We start from the raw sequence: 20,914 nt of genomic DNA on the forward strand, positions 1-20,914 counted from the left end.
GAAGACTGAGGCTGTGAAATTAAGTAGCAAAAGAAAAAACATGCAATAAATTCCTAAACAGTGGGCTCCCTTCCTTTGCAGGATACAGCAGCTGGCTACTCAGGTTAAAGATAAAGGATAGTCCAGCTGCTCTTGCCCTGCTGAACTATCCACTCCAGTTTGGCACTAGATGGTTGGGTCAAAAGCTCCCGTTTCAGTTGCCTGTATTATATTGTTCTAAAGTATCAGTTATGATCCTTCTTGTAAAGATCCAGTATAAAAAATCTGCGGTGGCCCAGGCCCAACTACTGTCACCTCTTAACACCTTAGTCTGGAAACACAAAATTATTACAGATGACAATTTGCTTTCTGAACAAAGAACGTGTCTTGCTTTAACAGTCATTGGTTTGCTAGAAAGTGTCTTCCTGATTTATCTACATCTGCTACAACATTTAGTTCTAATACACCAGGAAAATCTGGTGTCTTATCTTGACTGGGTATCAACTGTGCGCGGCTGTGTGTGTGCAAACAACCATTTCCTGGTGCTGGGGTAAACAGCTACGTGATCACCTCACTGATACCATGGGAACAGACTTCACAAGTGCAGATTTATAGGTAGAGTCACACCAAGTTTGTAACTATCAAAATATTTATTGGAAATTATAAAATTTAAATAGTAGCTATACATTATATACACACAGCTACAATTTTAGAAAATAAGGTTTCATAGTTGACAAAGTTCGAGAGGAAGTCCAACTACGTCAATACTAAAGTTTTCTTGAAATCCAGAGCACGTTCTCTACGCTTCAGCTGCTACATCACTTCAGTCAAATGCAATCACAGTACTTTACACATGGGAGTTTGGGTACACTCCTTCAAATAAATAACTTATAAATACAAAAACTACAGACAGGGCTTGGCCCCTTTCCTCATTCTTCGTCAAACTTGGGAGCATTTTCAATGCAAATGATTATTTTACCTCTTCTCTTTCCAAGTAACACACACAAAAGTTGTCCTTGCTCAGAAGCGCCATGGAGTCTCCACTAGAATGCCAGGACAGAGACACGATCTGGAAGTCGCCTGCAGAAAGAGATCAGAGTTTGTCAGCAAGAAGCTGACGGTCCGTCCTCGCGCTCGGGGAAAAGGCGACTGGAGAAAGTCACCACGTTGCAAAAAAAATACCCTCCCCCATCTTGGAAGCCTTGAGGGCGTTGGGCTTTGTGACTGCTGCAGGAGGGCACCGACTCCCCAAACCCACCGTCAGCTTTGCGCTGCGTGTGCAAACAGACCGTGGGGGCTCCTCGTTTCAGTGCAAACAGGTGCCACCAGGTTGCTCACCAGTGCAGAGCTGCGTACCCCGATGGCATCGCTGCTCGTTGCGTGGAGAGGAAAAAGCTGAATCTTTGCAGTTTCTGTTTAACTGGGCACATATGTGACCCAGCCAACGGCCTTACGTCGCCTCCTGCCACCCGCAACACTTCTCATCACACAGGCTGGCTCAGAGGCCAGGTTCACGTTGTCCTTCTGTCTTTCCACATCAGATTTACCACGCACGTTCTTCCCCCCACTAGTGTTTTGTTGTGGTTCAGTTGTTTTCAGAATACCCAAAAACATTATAGGCCTTTCAGAGTCCTCATTTCAACACTTGGCGTTCTGCACAACAACAGTTTCGATGCAAATAAACTGACACAAATACAAATTTGAGAAAGAATTCAAGGTACCATACGATCAGAGCAACGATTAAATCATACTTCATTATGCTTGCTGTGTCTCATTACAAACTCCTCTTTTTTGAGGACAGAAATACCTATTTTTAAAAAGCTCCAAGAACACATCTGAGTCATTTACACAACTGATTTAAGTTGAAAACTGTTTTGTAACTAAGCAGCTGCTGATGGCTTGTGGAAGTCCTTGTGGCAGCCTTACCTTCCAGGGGAACCTGCACCGACACGCAGCCCGCTGGGGACCACAGGTAGACTTTGCTGTTCCCTGTGCATACAGCAAGTCGAGGTTGTCGTGGATCCCACTGGAAAGACTGGATCGTGCACAGCTGCTCTAAGACTACAAACAGTTTCAGCTTTTGAATGTCCCAGATCCAGACAGTGTTAGGAATGTTATCTGTCAGAAAAGGAAGAGGTAATCATGTAAATACCTGAAGGATAAAAAGAGCACACTTTTTTTTTTTTTTAAAGAAATAGGCATTAATTGAGGTGTAACACAGCACGAACCACGTAGGCACACCACAGGTTTACCACCACTAGAGTTTTGCCTGGCAGCCATTCAATTTTGCCTTGGTAAAATTGCAAAAAGGACAAAAGTAGTGACGTGGTTTGTCCTCCAGTCCTTCACTGGCTTTTGTCAAATTAATTCACAATTATGCTACTGTTGATGGGCTTTGCCTCTGAACCACAGCTTTTGCATTCAGACATAAACAGCCCTTCAGGACCATCAAAGGGAAAGATTAAATGCTAATTCCACGACTTTCACTGTTCGAGGTAACCAAAAGCCTCACTACAACAGGTCGTGAAGAATTCTGCCTTTTAAGAGACACTTGCTGGGAATGGAGGAAGAAGGATTTGCATGTTCTAATATGGTGAGCTCGCATACATTTGAAGAAATGCAAAAAGCACACGATTTTCATTAAATACAAAGCCAAGACCCAGTTAATGTTCTGATAATCAGCCCTGGCAGCGGATGCTAGAAGACAAAGGCTGAATTTTCCTCTGTCATTCCACGTCTGCACAACGGAGAGCTGATTTTAAACAGGGCCACGAGTCTTCCCCTGGTGCAGAATAACTGACCAACTACTGTCCTCGTTTCTTTCATGAAAAACACACCACGTACAACGAACAGGTTTCCCCTTCAATATAGGGCAGTAGGAACTTACCATTTCTGGTTGCCAGGAAACAGTTATCTGAACTGAATGCCAACATCCCAATTCCCATTTTGGGATTTGCCCTGTCGGCAACTGGTTTGATATACTGTAAAGAAACTGGCACCTGGGAAATGTCATCTGCAATTCAAAATAAAAGCACTTTACTAAGCAAGTCTGAATGGATAAAACATCTAAATTCCGACTGTTAAAATCCCTCATCTCTGAAGCAACAGGACCGAATTTTACTCCTCTCCAGGATGTTTCAATCGAAAACTTTGATTGTTTTAAGATATTCATCTTCATATAAACAGCTCACTAGTCTTGCCTGGTCTTTTACAAAAACAGAAAGGCTGGAAATCCAGGCAAGTCTGAGATTAAGCTATGAAAAAAAGGAAAGATCCGAGTTTTCCGCTATCTTTTAACGACTATTTGAAACAAACACCGATGCAAAACAAAGGTGATTTACAGCACCACAAGCAATGAGACAGTAAAAATCACAAAATAGAAAAAATACTGATCCTACTTTGTCTGCCATCTCTTTCATTTTTCAAAGCCCCTTGTCCGGAGGCAAGTCTGAAGCATTGCTACAACTGCAGCTTCTCCGACAAAAGCCAAACGGCCTTTTCCATGCTCTGCTTTTCTGCATAACCTCATACCTAAGGGATTAATTACTGTCCTAAACAAACAGCAAGACTGTAACACTTTGATTAATTTTTTATTATTGGAACTGCCAACACACTATGGCGATATAACTGCTAGAATCAGATGAACTATTGCAATTATCTGCAATAGTTAAACTAAGTGACGAAATAACATTGCATAGATTGAACAAATCAGAAACAAAACCCAGGCAACATTAAGACAACTTTTGCAACAACTCCACAAGTGAGATCTGGCTGCTGTTTCCACACCCAAGAAGTGACAGTTCTTTTCTACAATATCCCAGCCTGCCTGCAAACCACCGTGCCAGCATCCCCTCCAGCCGGGGGCGTGCTGCCCTGGGAGCTCTCTGCCACCTTGGGAGCCTTGAGCAGAGCACCCAGAGGGCCCAGTCCAGCACCAGAGAGGCAGAGCTCACCTATAACCTTTGTTTATAGCAAGACCTCCCATGGCAAACTCGAGTGTCTCATTTGAGTAAACTTTGGCTTACATTTACTTTGTGTGCTGAAGAGAGAACTAGCCAATGCTCTTGTTGGAGGGAAAGAAAGTCTCTCTGTTTCAACAGATGGGCATTTCTCCACTTCTTTATACACAATCTACAAAGAAACAAGTGAGAGTTCTACAGAAGGGCCTCGGAGAATTTGAACATGGGCTAATACCAAGTCATCCACATCCCACTAGCTCATTTTCAAGTGTCTTATATCTGAGCATCCCCTCGCTGGAACAGAGGAAAGGGCTTCAGCAGGCCAATACCAAATGCAGCCTCCTCAGTGAACCATTTGCTATTTGGAACCACGATCAGGAAAACACTCCAGTGACAAAGGAACTTGAAGTCTACGAAGAATAAGTCTGCCAGATTACATCTCCTTCCTTATTCCCGAGAGCTAAATCTGGCAGTGTAACAAATGGTCTTTGTTACAATGGCAACAGAGATTTCATCTTTGCAACAAAGAATCTTTAATCCAATAATATCATAAATAAATGCAAAGTGCAATATTACAGAAGGAAATAGCAAAAATATTTTAATGGTGTGCCTACAATATGTTATTCCCAAACACAAGCACAGGATAAAATGCAACTCCTGTCCGTGTGGCAGAGAGTAACAGAGCTATTTCCATTTGTTTCCATTACATATTCTACACCTAACTGGAAGCAAGGGTGTTTTTCAGTCCTGAGAATTTTTGCCGAGGTGCCTTTAGTGGCTTCTGCCTTGCTTCTGGCTAAGAGGCATCACCAGAGTCATGTGAATGTTGCAGCCACACAGCCTGCACACGTCAGCTCCGACAGGATATCTGCTGGGATGCGAGACCAGCCCGTCCTCTGCAGTGGCGTGCGGCACTGCTACGCTGTGTGTTCTTTCTACCTTGAGGGATGAGAACAGCTTGTGATTTTTGGAACAAAAGCTGCAGCTCTCTGCCTGCTGCCAGCTACCCAGAATCTGCTGGGCCTTGCAGATACATGTAGCAAGGATAAAAATAAACGATGACAGATGTTTACAGGAAATGCTCTTTAGGTGAGCTGGATGAGCTTGTACATACAAGACATAAATGTGATCACAATCCAGTTCCAACCCTGTTTAAAGTCACAAATTGTATAAAGCTGAGACAAATATCTCCTGTTAAGTTTCCCAGTTCGCTACCATCTGCATACCCAAATCTGTAATGCAATCACCATGTACATCAAAATACACTGGCACGAGACAGAATTCATCTGAGAATCTATTAGTGCTAAAGTTGAGAGGATCATATGTGCATATTCCATCAAACTTGAAAGGATTCCTCTTTTTTTCTTACATCCCCAAGTTCTCCTGCAATCTCCCAAGCCCTGTTTACACATTAGGAGGGGGAAAAGCAAGGCCTCTGGAACAAAACGTATTTACTAGCATCTTTCAGGTACTAACAGCAGCATCGAAGCACTGCTAACGATTCAAAGGATTTCGGATCCGTACTTACAGTCTTGGCGTTAGCAACGGTTGCCGGATGCTCAAACTCTGTGATCTTCTTCCAAGTCACATGGTTCAAGATACGCACCTGGTTTGAGAAAGCATTGCAAGACACGACTGTTGTGACAAAGTTCTACAAATGGTTCAGGTAAGAGAGAAAAAGAAACCTACTTCTTACCTTTTCATCATAGCTGCCAATCGCCAAAAATTGACTGCTGGGGCTCCAGGCGACTGATTTTATGCCCAGCGACCATTCGTAAGCCCGGTACGTGGACAGCAGTCGGCCGTCAAGGGAGTACAGCAATATTTTATACTGAAACACAAACACATTGATTCTAAACATCAGTGATGTTGTTAAGAGCCATAGACAGGTGAAACCCTTCCTTCCAAACTCTCCCTGCTTAAAAAGCAGGGAGTTAAACACAAAGGGCATGGTCTCTTATCTGTGACTTGAGACAAGAGGCTCTAGGCTTCTAGTTTGGCTCTTTTGGCACTTCACAGAACACATCCACCTGGTCCTCAGGAGCACAAGTGCCCCACTGGGCATGAGCAAGGGCCCATCCAGCCCGACCCTCTTCAACAACATCAGCAGCAGAGCCCATCACGGCAGACTCATGCTCCTTCGGCACCTGCAACCCATCTGATGAGGGACGCCACAAGCCTGCCCGTTCCCAGGGCACTGGTTTTGACCACGCTGCCCATAACTTTGTGACCACAGGAGGACCCTTTTCCGTACCCAGACGTTCACGTTCTCAGAGCAGAAAGGACAGCAATTTACATATTCCTGCTAACTCTTTGGATGAGTACTTTTACTTAACTGTAAAATTACTAAGCAACACAAGGTAAAGTAAAACGGTAGAAGACTGACAAAATAATCCCTTCATTATTCTTTCATTATTTCAATAGTGGCTTCTGCACTGTTTACACTCAATCTAATTTATCTTCTTTTCTTTCTTCAAGATAATTTGCTGTCATTAAAGATTTACTTAACAGTTTGACATACACTTGTAAGAACATCCATTACTAATACAACATTTAAAATTGTCTGAGCTCAGCTTTTGCTGTGTTTCAAAGAAAAAATATTATAACACTAGTTATTTTAGTGATTACTTTATACATGGCAGCTAAAAACCAACTCAAACTCCCCAAGAAAATAATCTGCTTTTTTCTCATACCTCCAGACATGTATCCCACACTGCCAGAACACAGCCATTAGGAGCCCATTCAATCCCGAACAGATCTTGCGTTTCAGTGTCAAAATGCTGCCCCCAAAAGACAAAAAAAACCCAAAACCATTTGAAATATTATACTCAAACACTGACCTAACACAACAATAGTATACTGCATTCACCATTTCTTTGGTTTCTGCTTACAGAAAAAGCAAAAAGCTGCTATACCACAATATGAACAGCATTTCATTAGAAAATAAAAGTAGTTACACTGGATCATAGAATCATAGAACGGTTTGGGTTGGAAGGGACCTTAAAGATCATCTAGTTCCAACCCCCCTGCCATGGGCAGGGACACCCTCCACTACACCAGGTTGCCCAAAGCCTCATCCAACCTGGCCTTGAACACTGCCAGGGATGGGGCATCCACAACTTCAATCTAGCTAGCCTAATTCCTTGCCTCAGAAAGACTGGTACAGGATCACTAGGGAAGAGCTTGGGAACATGACAAGCATTTAGTGGTGTTTCCCAAATTTTGCTGTCAGCTTCCAATGAGAAGAGAACACCCTACGGCAGCATGGCTGCGGGCCAGCCAAGGAGCCTGCTGCTGGACAGACAATGCAGACGACCACAGCGACCGAGCCTGAAGCAGAGCGTGACACGTGCTCGTGGTCTCTGCAGAAGCAGCGGGAAGCAAGGATTATCGTACCCTCAGGAGCTGCCAGTCGCTGCACACGAAGATGCTAACGAAGTCTTTGCAGTCCCGTCTCTCTGCCACCGCCATATAGCGGCCATCCTTGGTGAAAGCCATCCCTGCCAAAGAGACAAGAGTTAATTAAAAAAACAAACAAGACAGAACAGCTGACGATTCTTCAATGAAAAGCTGTTACTCCCCACGCAAAGGTGAAGTAAAAAAAGAAGGAAAAATGTCTTTGTAGAAGACCACGTTAATCAAGGCAACGTACAGTTTCACTAATTCACCTGTGTTGGCAACTCTTAAGCTTTGAACATACTCTAAGGATGCAGCTTCACAGCTACTGCAGCCCTTCGGCGTGCTTCAAAAAACCACGTTTGGTTACTGACAGAGTTGTTACAGAAAACCCACCAATTTCAAATCAACAGTTCATTTATCTGGCTAAATAGATTAGTTCTGCAGCCACCGGCACCTCAGCAGCGTCCAGGCATCGCTCCCATCCACTGCTTTAGATGCAACACATCATTGTCTTGGTCATGGTGGGATACTACTACACACAAGCCTCAGGCAGGAAACTGCTAACCACAGCCACGTGGTGAGACATGACACAAGCTTCCCTCTCGAACCTTTTCCTGTGTAAAAGATGACAACAGCCACTTTGGATTAGTGTTTTTCATCACCGACGCATCCAGCTGAATGTCTTAAGGCACCCTTCGGAGGGCAGCACAGCAGAGAGCTGTGCATCTGAGGAACAGGCACATAGCTCAGGTGTGACCTGTCCTTCGCAGCCAGGACGTGACCACCTCGGAGCCCACCTCGGTGCAAACACAGCAGGTGGCACATCTCAGCGACCCGTGCCCTGAGGGCGAGCCAACCTCTCAGCAGGGAGGGTGCCAGAGCCTGTTCCGAAACACGCGTCTCATCCTTACACACCAAATTCATTTTTCCCTTTCTGCCATCTTAAAAAAAAAAAAAAATACCATTTGTGTGTTGGATTTGTGACACTTACCCTGCTGACAAGCTTTGGGATACTTGATGTAGGACACAGATTTTGTACACAAGGACCACACAGTTATCCGCAGCTGCCACAAAGAGAAAGACAAGGGAGTATTTGTTTATTTTTGTAGCTAAAAAATTAAGTAAATAGAAACTCACAAACCTAATTCAAGAACACAAAGTCGATCAATATGCCTTCTGTGGCTAATTAAACTTTGCAGCTATTCTCTGTAGCTCAAAGCCCTAAGAAGTCACAGTGAGGAATGATCCCAATTGCCTTTGGTCAGCAAGGTTGCTTCTTCCAAATTAACATCACGGCACACCAAACACTCTCAAGGGGTAGGTGAGAGAAAAGCTCTTCATTAGCATTAAAGTTGGCATGAATCTAGCTACATGATTGCCAACACAGACACGTCTGGGTTGGAAAAATGCAGTTTTCATCCCAGAATCTGGAAGAGAGATGAGAAGTTTCCTGCATTGATGAACAGATGAGATGTTACAGCAGCTTAAGAACATCGTATCTCTTGGGATAATGCTACAAGGTATGAAGATTGAGCTGTATTTTTCACATTTCAGAGGCTCTCAGCTTGGACAGCCGATTGTCGTTTTGCTCTCCCTGCCTCAGTCACCCACAAGAAGGCAGCGTCACGTCATCCCTGAAAGAGTCGGAGAAGAACCAAAACACACAGGCAGAGCAGCATCAAACAGCCCGTTTGGGCTATTTCTGCAGGCTCGTGCATCCCTAAGGCACAAGAACTGCCGAGAAGGCAGTCAGCTGCACAAGCCCCTCCGCGGCTCTCCGCGGTCGCAGCCCGCATTCTGGACGCTCTGCGCTGCCATCTGCAGATTATTCAATCAAAAACAAATACTTGCTCTCCCTTAGCAACGGCAGCCACACCAGGCGTGCATCAATCAGCGTGTCACACGAACCTCTGCATTTGTATCTGGAGCGAGGAATGTTTCCAGTGTCATTTTTTTTTCTTGCGTTTTCCTACGTTTTATCGCACCAAGAGATTCTAGCAGAGATGCAGGTGATATTTTTTGCGATAAAGCATCTTTCCCCAGAACCACTGAACACCAAAACTAGTTCTGATTCACTCTGTCAGTAAGACGTCAGCACTTACTACCATCTCATCCTCCTCCTGCATCGGATGCGGACACCAGCATCACCACCACCTCGGGAGGAAGCTCCTGCCAAGCTTTTTAGCGTGTTTGTCCTCAACGTGCCTTTTCCTTCTCTGAAGCAATCAGTACTAATCAATGGTGACAAAGGACTCCAAGGTAGCATCCAATGTACCAGTTCTACCTGGAAACGCTCCAGACTGTGCACTGCAATAGAGCTTGGAGGGTTTTTTTTTCCACTGCTGACAATATCTTTTTTGCTAGAAAGTCCAACTCCAGTAACCGACGTGGTGTTCAAACCAAGCTTCGGATTCCTGTAAATGCTGCCTCCCTCCAGAGATATGTGGAGGCCCAAAGGAGAAGAGCAGCATTAGCTGTGCTCCCTACTGCTTCTTATACACAGGAAAAAAAACTGAGATTTGAAGAGACAACACAGATCTCAATTATTATTATTTTTTAAACTTATTACAGGAAAGAGCACAACCAGATCAGATTCCAGTCTGCTTCTATGCAAAGTTAAAGTATTAGACCACTGTTTAATGCAGTGTTTATTATTCTCTTCCTTCACAGATATGAAATTACAACCAGACATCTACAGCTCCACCTTTAAGTTTCGCAGGTCCTAGAGGAACCCACTAGATGAACAACATTAATCAAGTTCTATCACTGCGACCGCTCACTTCCGGACGCACGAAAATACAGCGCTGTTAGTCTGCTCTTCAGGCAAGATTTACTTTAAAAATACCAACACAATGCCTGCTCACATTCCTCTATAGCAACTGCCACAGCGATACGCTCCTATTAATGGCAGTTTTAAACGTACTTGCTGCTCTTCCTCCCCTGACCAAAACACGCAGCACACAGCACGCCTTCTCCGGCCACTTAATACAGGCTTAGCAGCTGCAAGCTTTGAGTGCTGAGGTCTGGATTGTCATTTTTCCCGACAAAGGCATCCAAGCTGACATTTCTGCTGCTACTTGGCCTTACAGTCAACTCACCTGGACTGTGTAGGGTGGCTCAGAGCCTCAGGACAAGGCCAAACCCTACTGCTCACACGAAGCTCAAGTACACCAGAAGAGGGAAATCTCTAGAGGTGAGAAACAGCACATCACCAGCAGAGCTCCCGCCTTTGCTTGGAAGGGTCTTTCTGCAGCCATCTTCCTTAAAAGGGTTGGGTTTTGTAACTCCCAGAGAAGACCCTGGTCACGGTTTCCATGTTCGTTCTCATCGCGTTGCCCTTAACTGCGGAGCGTGCGCTTCCCCGGCACGGGAGCTTGGGCCACACTGGACACTGCTGCTGCTGGAGCAGTGCTGTACTGCCCCACACACCTCCTCACCGTACGGCACAAGCTGCAATAATGCCATGGCAGCACTGGGGGGAGGCTCCAGAACACAACCAACACGCACTCATGGGACGTTTACACCCAGCCTGTCCACGAAACAATCCACAAAAAATACATCTTCAAAAACAAAGCCGTGTTTTTATGCTGGATGCCTACAACCCCTTGATAACCAAAACACTTCATCTTTAGACTTGATCTAAGTCGGCCACAGCACACCCATAACGACTAACGAAATCCTGTCTTCAACCTCAGCACCTCTCCCGAAAGGCTGCGAGCTGGCGAGGGAAGCACACAGCTGCGGGTCGAGACCCCACACGTGCTCTGCCGTAACGTCACTGCAACCTCTGGCCCAGGTCACACAGCACATCCTGGAGTTTTTGGCCAATTTTGATTCCCGAAATCAGGATCCTTTTCACTTGTTCTAGTTGTGTAGAACATTTTTATAACTGAGAAAGTTACGTTACATGCTTAGCGCATGGATTTACCACCTATCTTACATGGATTAACAACACGTTTACAGTTAAATTGTGACTAAAATGGTGAACCTTCATACACCCAACTGGAACCAACACATTACTCCACGACCTTGCCCAAGCTGCACACGTGAAATAATCTTTCTTGAGTTAGTTTACAACTAGCAGATATGATTATGAGAGATAAACATAAAATGCATAGAGGGGGAAAAAGGAAAGCCAAACACTTAAAAAGTTAGGATGAATTGTGTTGCTCTTACTAGATTTTCTCAGAGACTTTATGGGGAAGGGACAACTGCTTTTACAGCAGGAGAACAGATCCGTCTGCAGCAGGCACTCCTTCACTGACCGTTTCGAGGGGTCCTTTCTCTTTAGCGCAGATGACTCGATTAAGTAGAGTTGTCAAACTCAAATCTTACTGATAATGGTGCCTGAGCAGTTTTCAGCTGTTGTTTTGCAGTGGAAAAACAAACCAAAAGCAGAAACATTTTTAAAATAGCCTAAAAACAGCTGAGAAATAAAAAGTATTTAGATGGTAACGTGATAAACAGTCTCCAGTGCTGGGCTGAGGACTACGTCTCAAGGTTGACAGCTACAGGCAGGTGTAAGACTGGTGATTTTCACTGGATAAAAACACACTTTTAAACAACCTTGCATCTCAAATGACCATCAACTTTTGTCCCAGACTTGACTGGGTCACAAGGCCTCCTTACATAGCAGTGTCTGTCAGCACCGGATTTCAGAAGATTATTCCAAGCGCATTCCTCGACAGAAAGCATTTTTCAACCAACGCAGCCATTCCCAGTTACTAAGGATTAGCTCTAACACACACAGAAACACACGCTTTTTCCCCCTGCTGCTGGAGCTGGAAAGAAGCTCCTTAATCCTTCAGCACCTAACGTGGAACTAGAGAAAGCACAACACACATAGTTTGTGAGTTTGCTGTTTAAAAGGAACACTCAAGGACAAAGCTTCTGCTCTTCAAACTACTGATCACAAAACACGAGAGTCATAAGGAAGCCAAGGATCCATTTGCTTTCTCCGTATCTTTTATCTGCAGCTCTTGTCCAGGCTCTACACGTGCCTACGAATTCGGGCAGAACAGCAGCACGGTGAGAGGAGAGATCCCTGGTACAGCGTCCTGCACAGGACAAACGGATAACGTGGAACCTTCCGGCGAGGGGCTGGCTGCATTACACACTGCAGGCGTGTGCTCTGCCCCACGGACAGAGCGGATTTCGGCAGGACAGGAAGCATCCGCTCCAAAATCAGCGACAAGCGATAGCTCTGGGACAAGCTGCTCTGCAGTGCGCTGCGTGAATCAAGATAATTAACATGGCATTCCGGCTTTTTCAGATTCCAAATAGACTTTGCATAGCAGTCTGTCAGAATGTGTTTTTCCAACTAATTTAGATTTGCTCTTGATTAGTTAAACGAGAAAAAAAAACTACTTCCTTATTTTTTCCCCCTCAAAAAGCTGGTTTTCCTAACAGAACTGTGCTCTAGCGTGGTATAAATAACAAGGTGATGAAAAATCAAGTTGCAACTATTGTGACCACTTCTCACACGTACCTTTAGAAAAAGCTTTCCAAGTTTGGAAGTCCCTTCGAATACATCCAGCTGCCCAGTAAAACTAGTTTTTGCCTGGCAAAACCCAGCAAGTCTCCATCTCACCTCGTGGTTTTCCAGTCTGGATGGCAGCGCTGACAGCCTCCAGCAGAAGGAAATCCTCCCATCCAGCACAGCAAGGGTTTAAGCAACAAGCCTACATCTCTTCTACATCTCAGCAGGACTTTCATGCTAGATGCTGATAGACATTACACTTAAGCTAACATACAGCACAGAGATGCTTTCAAAATTTGGGGTAAGTAACTAGGACTACACACCCTTTTGTAATCCAGCACCGTAAAGTCCTCTGCATTTGTAATCCATTATTGTGACAAATAATCCACCATCAGTGAAAGGACAGAGTCTCCAGCACGACTGTCCCATTCAGTCCCCTGGGATACCACGCTGTTACTGCAGTCACTGTGCAGGATTTCGCAGGGTTTATTGAATTGCTGTTCAATATTACTGCACATGGCGGAAAGCTCTGGGACCCGAAAACCTGCACGTTATTACAGACTCATCTCCAACAGAGCGGCCACGTTTGCAGAGTTCTGTTAATACGAAGTGCACGCAGAGCACTGCTGCTCATCTCAAAAGGCTGAACAGAGCCAAAACGGATTTTGGAAGCACGTGTCAGAATTCTGCTGTACTCACGTCAAGTTAGGGACTGCGCCCCCGTCACATCGAAAAAACTCACAACATTTTTCACTACAATGCTGACCACAAAAAGAACCGGACTGCGAGTTAGCCCATGAGTAATTTTTCTGAGGGACTAGTAAGTATGGATCACTAGAAATAAATTAGCACAACCATATCCTTTAAAAAAATAAATCTAGGAATAAGAAAGTTATTTGTGAGCTTACAGTGGAGCTCACATGTTGACCTGAAGAATTACGAGTAACTGGTGCTGTGTGGAAACGCCGTGCTCCCAAAGCCAGGCTGCACGGGTTGACTGGGAAGCCCTGAGCCCTCCGAGCAATCGCTGAATTTGATAACACACAGAACACACCAATATTAAGTATCCTGACAGTCTCTGTCTCGAGCACCGCTCACATCTGTCCCACCAGACTACGGATTTAGCAGGGAGAGAGTAAACACAACTCAGACATGGGTCTCACCCCGGCAGCTGTCTGACAAAAGCTAATTTAGCAATCTGTTTACAGCTGGACAGAAAACTTATCCCAACACAGATGCCAACTTCGCAGAGGCTTAATGAAATCCTCTAAGGTCAAACCAAGTTCTGTTGGGAGGCAATAAATACTTGCTAGCCCACCCCCACACGCACGTGCCACGAGATACTCACTTGCAGCACACAGCACCAGCCTTCAGTTTGGGTTTCTGACCACAACTCTGCTGCCTGACCAGCAGGTGTGTCTCTACTGACTCCACGTTGAAACTCTGAACTCACTCTTTTCTATTTCCATCACCATCAGGATGATTCGTTCCTGTGAAAATCAAGGCCTAAATTCATCACGCCTCGTAACCCACTGTCTGAAGGGGCAGGGGAACAGAAGGAGGCAGCTTTAGAGCCAGAAAATCTCTACCCCAGTCAGCACTAAAAATCCCTGCTGGCACTAAACGTCCTTGATGGGGAATTCCACCATATGTGCTTCAGGAACTACACTGGAGCTGTCTGCAAGTTTCTCCACAGGTTCCCTTGGAGCACCAGCACTTGCACTAACCCCAGCCTGCACACACAGATGACAAAGTCCCCCATCCATATTCCACTGACATCAGTATTTGCACAAAGAAAGGAAAAATCGTGCAGCACAGTCCTAGCAAGGGTTATGACACAGTAATGGGTCAACTGAAAATCCATCTACAGTTTGGAAAAGAGCAAATACAGCAAAGAAAAATGTCCTGCTGGTAGCTCTTAGCTATTTTCTGACTTTTCATCATTGTACTGAATAACACGAACCATCAACTCTAATGCAAAAACTATCAAGGTGTAGAATCTGACTTCCACACGCCTTCCAACAAGCCCCAAACTGATTTGGATTCTACCTCAGTGTGGATTCCAGAATATGGTTCCTGATCAATAAGAACTCTCAGGTGTTTTAATTTTAATTTTGCAAGTGGTTCTATCAACAGCAGTTTGACTCCTATATGTAAAATGAAACAGTTATGAAAGCATGTCCAGGATCCGGATCTAAATCTCATCTTGTAGGTCAATAAACCTAAGGTCATATTTTTTAATTCCATACCCGTTCTTCAATGCTTACAGCTCGGGGTGTTTTTGCTAGAAATCCTGAGCTGAGAACACCACATTTGATTTGTAAAATTGCTCCGATGAACAGCAGTTATCCCCACACCTTTCTCAGACACATAATTTTACCTTCAAAGCTAAGTGTCCATTTTCTGTCCTACCATCAGGAGCAACAAAACGTGAACAACTCACAACTAAGCTGGAGTTAATCTAGATTACACTTATGAATATAGGAGAACTGGATCCCTGCTCTTCACCACTGCTACAGCTTTAAGAGCTTGAGGATATTTTAGGAGGCAGAGGGCAGACGGTAACACCTGACACTGCTGAGGGCGATCCTGACCTCACACTTACGTGGAACTCGGTCGTGTTGAGAATGTGACGACCATCCGGACTCCAGCACGAAGCCACCAATCCCGCCGACCCCTCGTCTATCTTGCAGTGCCAGTCTGGCTGCTCCAAGGACCACACCTAGGTCAGAGAGGAGACCAAACAGGCAGCGCGCCAAGCGAGCAGCTCATCAACGCCTCTGCTAACGAGAACACACCACGGCTGAGGAAAGGTCCCACCGCGCTCCGAGGAGGCCAGGTCACTCCGAAAGCCTGCGGCCATGAAGGACTGGCGCTGGATCCCACTACAAAAGTAAGCCCCACAGCTCGGTGTGTTAATACAAACTGTAAAGCAAGGTGTTTGTTGTTGTTTTTTTCTGAGACAAATATTCTGAACATCCAACATTTTAAAAAAACAGAAGTTTTAGTCCATTGAACAAGTTTGCATGTATTTATTTCCTACTGAACTAGGAAACTGGTAAGATAATCTCATCTTCCATTTGCTTCGATAAATATTTTTATTCTGAAGTTGTTTGTTTGGGTTTTTTTTTTTTAAACTAAGATGTATGTCACGGTTTTAAAACAATGGCATGCTGGGTTATCCTCAAGCTATGCATTCCCAACAACAGCACCAGTTACTGTGGCAAGAACACACATCCAGCACTTGCCGTGAGGAAGCTCCTCTCCCAGCACACGCAAATCCCAACGGGAAGCACATCCCGTCCCGCCTTTGTCCTTACCTGGACGACCCCTCGCTTGTACATGGCGCAGAGGATGAACAGCGAGTCCGACGACCATTCCATGTACTGGATGTGGTCCAGGCACGTGTACAGCTGGCGCAGCTGGAGCGTTCGCGCGTCCCGGACCAGCAGCCGGTACTGCACGCACGCAGCCTGGGCGAGAACAAAGCCGGGGCTGAGCCGGCGGCCGTGACCGTGACAGCGACCGTTCCCGCCGCCGGCCGGTGCGCTGCGGGGCGTTAACTGCCGCGAACCGCCCCACGGACAGTCGCACCGGAAGGGAAGGGGTTACAGCAGGGAAAAGCATCCTCCTCGCTCGCTCCATCGCTGCCGGTTAACGAATTCCGCCGTTAAAACGCTGTCCTTTGTCTCCTAACCGCTACTCAAGTTAATTAACCGTAATTAGGTCCCCGTTAGACTACTGTTGACTCTTTGCGCGCCGCCCGCCCTCCCCCCCCCCGGCTGCGTTCCTGCAGGATCGGCAGCGCTGTCGCGACTTCAGTGCCCGGTCACGGGCCCCGCAGGCCGGGCCTGCCCGGGGGGGAGGGTGGGGTGGGGCGGCCGCGGCCGCGGCCGCGCCGCACGCACCGCGCTGGCCACACCGGCCGCCGCGGCGGGGACGAGCCGCTGCCCCGCGGCCGCCCGGCCCGAGCCGAGGGGCCCCGCGCTGGGGCTCGGGGCGCATCGCCCGACCGTGTCGTCAGGCCGCGGCGCCACCGCGGTACTCACCAGGCACTTGCCGTCGGGGGAGAACCTGCCGAGCAGCCCGGAGAGCTTGAACAGCTCCGAGAAGTTCATGGCGGGGAGCGGCCGCGCCGCGATTCAAACGCGCCCCCGCCGCCCCGGCCCGCGCCCCGCGGCGGAAGCGGGCGGAAGGGGCGGGCGCGGCTTGGCCGGACGGCCAATCAGAGCGGGGCAGCCGCCGCCCCGCGGCACGCCGGGAGCTGTAGTCCGGGGCGGGAAGGCGCCCGGCGCGGGAAGCGGGCGGGAAGCGGGCGGGAAGCGGGCGGGAAGGCGCCGCGGGAACGCCATTGTCATGCAAACGAGCCGTTTAACGAGACGCGGTGCGGACAGACGCCGCGCTCCCCCCGCCTGCCGCCCCTCGTCGGGCGCCGTTCCGCGGGCAGCGCCCCGCGCCCGGGCGCTCCGGCTAATTAACTGCTCCGCGCTAATTACTGACCGCAACGGGAGAATAGGCGGGATGTCCCGAGAGCTTCCCCGGCTCGGGTAGAGGAGCTGCGAGTTGCAGCCGAAACACGCCGGTGAACGGTGCTACTGGGATTAGAGTTAATGAATAAATAAAGTTTTGGGAGGAGAAGGAGAAGCGGATCGCCCGCTCCGGGGGAGAAGCCTGCGTAACCCCCCCGGGATGCACATTCCCTTGGGAAACAGCCCCCTCCCGGTGCAGCTGGCTGCCAGGCTGGGCACGGCTTGTCTGAGCCAAAGGGGGGATTGAGGACCGTGACGGGGACATCCGTGCCCTAAAAACGGTCCGGTCCTTCGGGCACCGAGCACGAAAGCGGAGGAGGTCTCCGTGTCCCTTCCCTGCTGCCCTGCCACCCAGGTCCAGGGCAGCCCGTACCCCCTGCCGTGGCTCGGCGCCCGTGCCTGGCGAGAGTGGCGCTCCGAGTGGGACCCCTCCTCCTTGTTTGGGGAACACAGTCACCATCATCTTAAAAATAAACCTCGGGATCAGAGCAAACGTTTGAGTCTTGTTTTCCTTTATGGATTAGGCATTTAGGCTCTGAAAATTGGTTACATGACTCCGATGTGTTTAGGGGCCGGGAAATGCATCTGTTTTCTGGCCCTGCCCGTAAGGAAGGGGCAGAAGGTGACGGCTGCTCGACAGCCTCCCTCTGCCCCAGAAAGCGAAGCGGGGGTGCCTGCGGGCAGAGCGCTGGCTGTCAGTCTCTGAACGGAGACGGGTGACTTCAACGCGCAGCCGGTGTTTCACCGGTAACGGACACCGCTCGCCGTTTTCCCCAAGTCCCCGAGCACAGGCTGCGGGGCAAGCGGCCAGCGGAACGGTGGCTTTTGAAAACAGCTGGCAGTGAGAAGGTGTACCGTGAGTCCACACAAGGCAGATTGAATCAGAGCCTCATGGCTGACAGTTTTTAACTGGAAATATTCAGCCTTCATCCTCTGCCGCTCTACGTGTGTCTTGGCAAGCCATTTTTCCCACTGTGGGACGCAGCGTGGTGAAACACGGAGCCCTTGCTTGTCCCCCAGGTCCTCTGACACCCCAGGAGAGATGAACCGGTCATTTTGACCAACGTGAGCACAAAACCAACTCCAGCATCAGCCTGGTGAGGGGAAGGGCCTCCTCCAGTGCGGTGGTCTACGTGGAGTCTCCTTCCCCGCTCCATCGTGACTAAACCCCGGCAGTCGCCTGGGGCACAGCGCTGCCAGCGCCGGAGCCCCGAGAGCCAGCTTGCCCCCGAGTCACTTTGGCACTGGCGACCAGCTTAATTCCCCAGCACGCTTGGCTGAACATTCCCCACCCCCTTGCAACTGCCTCCTATTCCAGGAAGGAGCGCACGAGCCTTTGCCTCACTTTTCACACAGCTTTCAACAGCTCCAATGTCATTGCCTAGGCGACCGGGACGCTACTCGATTGTAGTGTGGTAAATAACTTAGATCCTCAATCCCAGGCCGCTCCTGTCCACGGGAGACCTCCGGGGGAACTGGAAACGCTTGGGGAGCCAGAGCAGGTAGGAGGAAAAAAAACGACAAAAGGAAACCCCTTGCTATTTGCGTGTGTGAGTCACTCAGCACGACCCTCTCCTGAGCGCTCAATAACGCTGCCGGGAGAGGATTTGCGGCCACTTTGCCTTGTAGGCTGCTTACACAATGTTAAAGCGTCTTGGAAAGTTTGCTCCCAAGTGCCTTAGATCCGGAGTTAAAGCACTTGTGGAGGAGGAAGCGGCCAAGCCTTGAACGGGAAGAGCAGTGGTGGGGCTGGGTACCAGCAGGATGCCGCGGCTGGGTACCAGTGGGATGCTGAGGCTGGGTACCGGCAGGATGCTGAGGCTGGGTACCAGCAGGACTCTAGCTGTCCGAGAGGATTTCTGTCCAACCTGCCCACTTCTTTGAAAGAAAATTGTTAATAAGCTGCTGGACCCCAAGGAGGGCTCCTGAGATTCAGGTGTGCTGCGGGGAAGCTCGCTCACTCTTGGTCGCTTTTAGAAGCCTCGTTTCGCAGGCGTGAATTTAATAATCTGGGAGAAATGAGCAGTAGCACGGGATAGCGATGGCACCTTGGGATTTGTCAGCATTTTGCAAACATTAACTTATTTGCTCCGGGCTGGGTGAGCTGGACGGTTCTTCTTGTGCAGAGGAGCGGAGGAGAGAAGGGGCAGGGGCTGGTTCACAAGCCATCAAGCAACACGCAGCAGCTCGAGGTGAGAGCTGGAAATGGTCTCGGGAGTCTTCCATGCTCTGGCAGTGGAAGTGGACCGGGCTGAGCGCCGATGCGAGCACAGGTGGCGGGTCGCCCCTTCGCAGGCTTTGTCTGGGTACTCCTGGCCTTTTTCCCCGTGCGCGGTTTCCCTGCAATGCCCTGACTCGCAACAGAGGGAAGCAGCAAGCCAGCGAGCGGCGGAGCCGGCGCGGGGAGGCACCGGGAGAGCAGCTCTTCCCAGTGAAATGGGGCAAATCACGCCTGCGGTCTGGGCACCCAGTGCCGAACCCACCGCTTTGCACCGCTTGGTCTTTCCTCCTCTAGAAGCCCGCGATGGGTCGGTGGTACGTCCCGCCGCAGGTCCCCCCGCTGCGTGGGTGCCCGCGAGCAGCAGCTCCCGTGCTGGCCACCCCGAGCATCCCCCGCTGCCTGTGTGCCGTGGCGGGACAGAGGGACGGGGCACCCATTGCCGCACCCTTCCCTGGGCAGAGATTTTCAGTTCCATGAGCAGCGTTGGGGCTGGGACGCGGGTGACAGCAGGGAGCTGACGCAGTCGTGGCAGAGGCGAAAGAGCCTCTGAACAGCCCTGGGGGCTGGAAGTGAGCGGGAAGCTGAGCCTCGGCCATGGCTGAGCTCCGGCTCTGCCACTGCTGGTGTGTTCAGCCCCGGGTTGGTCACCTCCCAGTGTCATTTACGTAGCCCGTAGATGCTGGGAGGGTAATTCCCTCAATTCTGGAATGAGTCTCTGGGGCTCTTCCTAGATCACCTTTAATTGAGCTGTGCCACAGGGCCTCCCCCGCTTCCGATGGGGTGGTTTTCCCATCTGCAGGACCTCACCGTCGGAGCGCTTTCCCGGCTTCCCTGGACGTGAATGTCTCCACCCTTCCTTGCGTAACGGGACTCTGGACGGCACCTGGTTTTAGAGCAAACTCTACCGTCGTCGGCACCGTGCCAACCTCGGGGAACGCAGTTCCCAAAGTCTCTCGTGATTCCCTGTCATCCTGGCTGTCAGGCTGTTGTTCGTGATGTGGAGATGCTTTCCCCGGACACACAGTGATCACTGCAGCAGGGACATGCGTTAACGGGGCCGACAGCCCCGGCTTCTCCTCCTGCTGCGGCGTTCAGAGCTCCAACGCGAGGAGATACTGGCCTGGTGTTGCACGCACTGGTTGTGCTTTGAAAGCGAAAGGGAACTTCCAAAACGCCCTTAAAATATTCAGATTTTTTCCCTTTTGAAGACACGTGCTGCCACGTGGTTACAGCTGGTGTCACCCATCCTGACCACGCAGCCGGGGCGCTGCGGAGGTGCTTTCTCCGCCGAAGGGAAAGGCCTGGCTCCTTCCTGGAGCTGCCGCTGCCCGGGGCCGGGGAAAGCAGC

General features: G+C 48.9%; 1 protein-coding gene across 1 annotated transcript; it reads right to left on the bottom strand.

Annotated features, from left to right (window-relative positions):
- Window positions 1-811: 811 nt before the first annotated feature.
- Window positions 812-16,934, bottom strand: WRAP73 (WD repeat containing, antisense to TP73). The gene is made up of 12 exons (XM_086625797.1): window positions 16,866-16,934; window positions 16,137-16,289; window positions 15,422-15,538; window positions 8,329-8,401; window positions 7,335-7,438; window positions 6,632-6,718; window positions 5,635-5,769; window positions 5,467-5,544; window positions 4,005-4,110; window positions 2,867-2,992; window positions 1,906-2,097; window positions 812-1,059 (listed from the first exon to the last, which is right to left on the bottom strand). The coding sequence occupies exons 1-12, from the start codon at window positions 16,932-16,934 to the stop codon at window positions 950-952; spliced, it is 1,350 nt and encodes a 449-aa protein (XP_086481923.1). The 3' UTR covers window positions 812-949.
- Window positions 16,935-20,914: the final 3,980 nt, after the last annotated feature.

Source organism: Tauraco erythrolophus, chromosome 23, assembly GCF_009769465.1.
Source record: "Tauraco erythrolophus isolate bTauEry1 chromosome 23, bTauEry1.pri, whole genome shotgun sequence".
Taxonomy (NCBI): Eukaryota; Metazoa; Chordata; class Aves; order Musophagiformes; family Musophagidae; genus Tauraco; species Tauraco erythrolophus.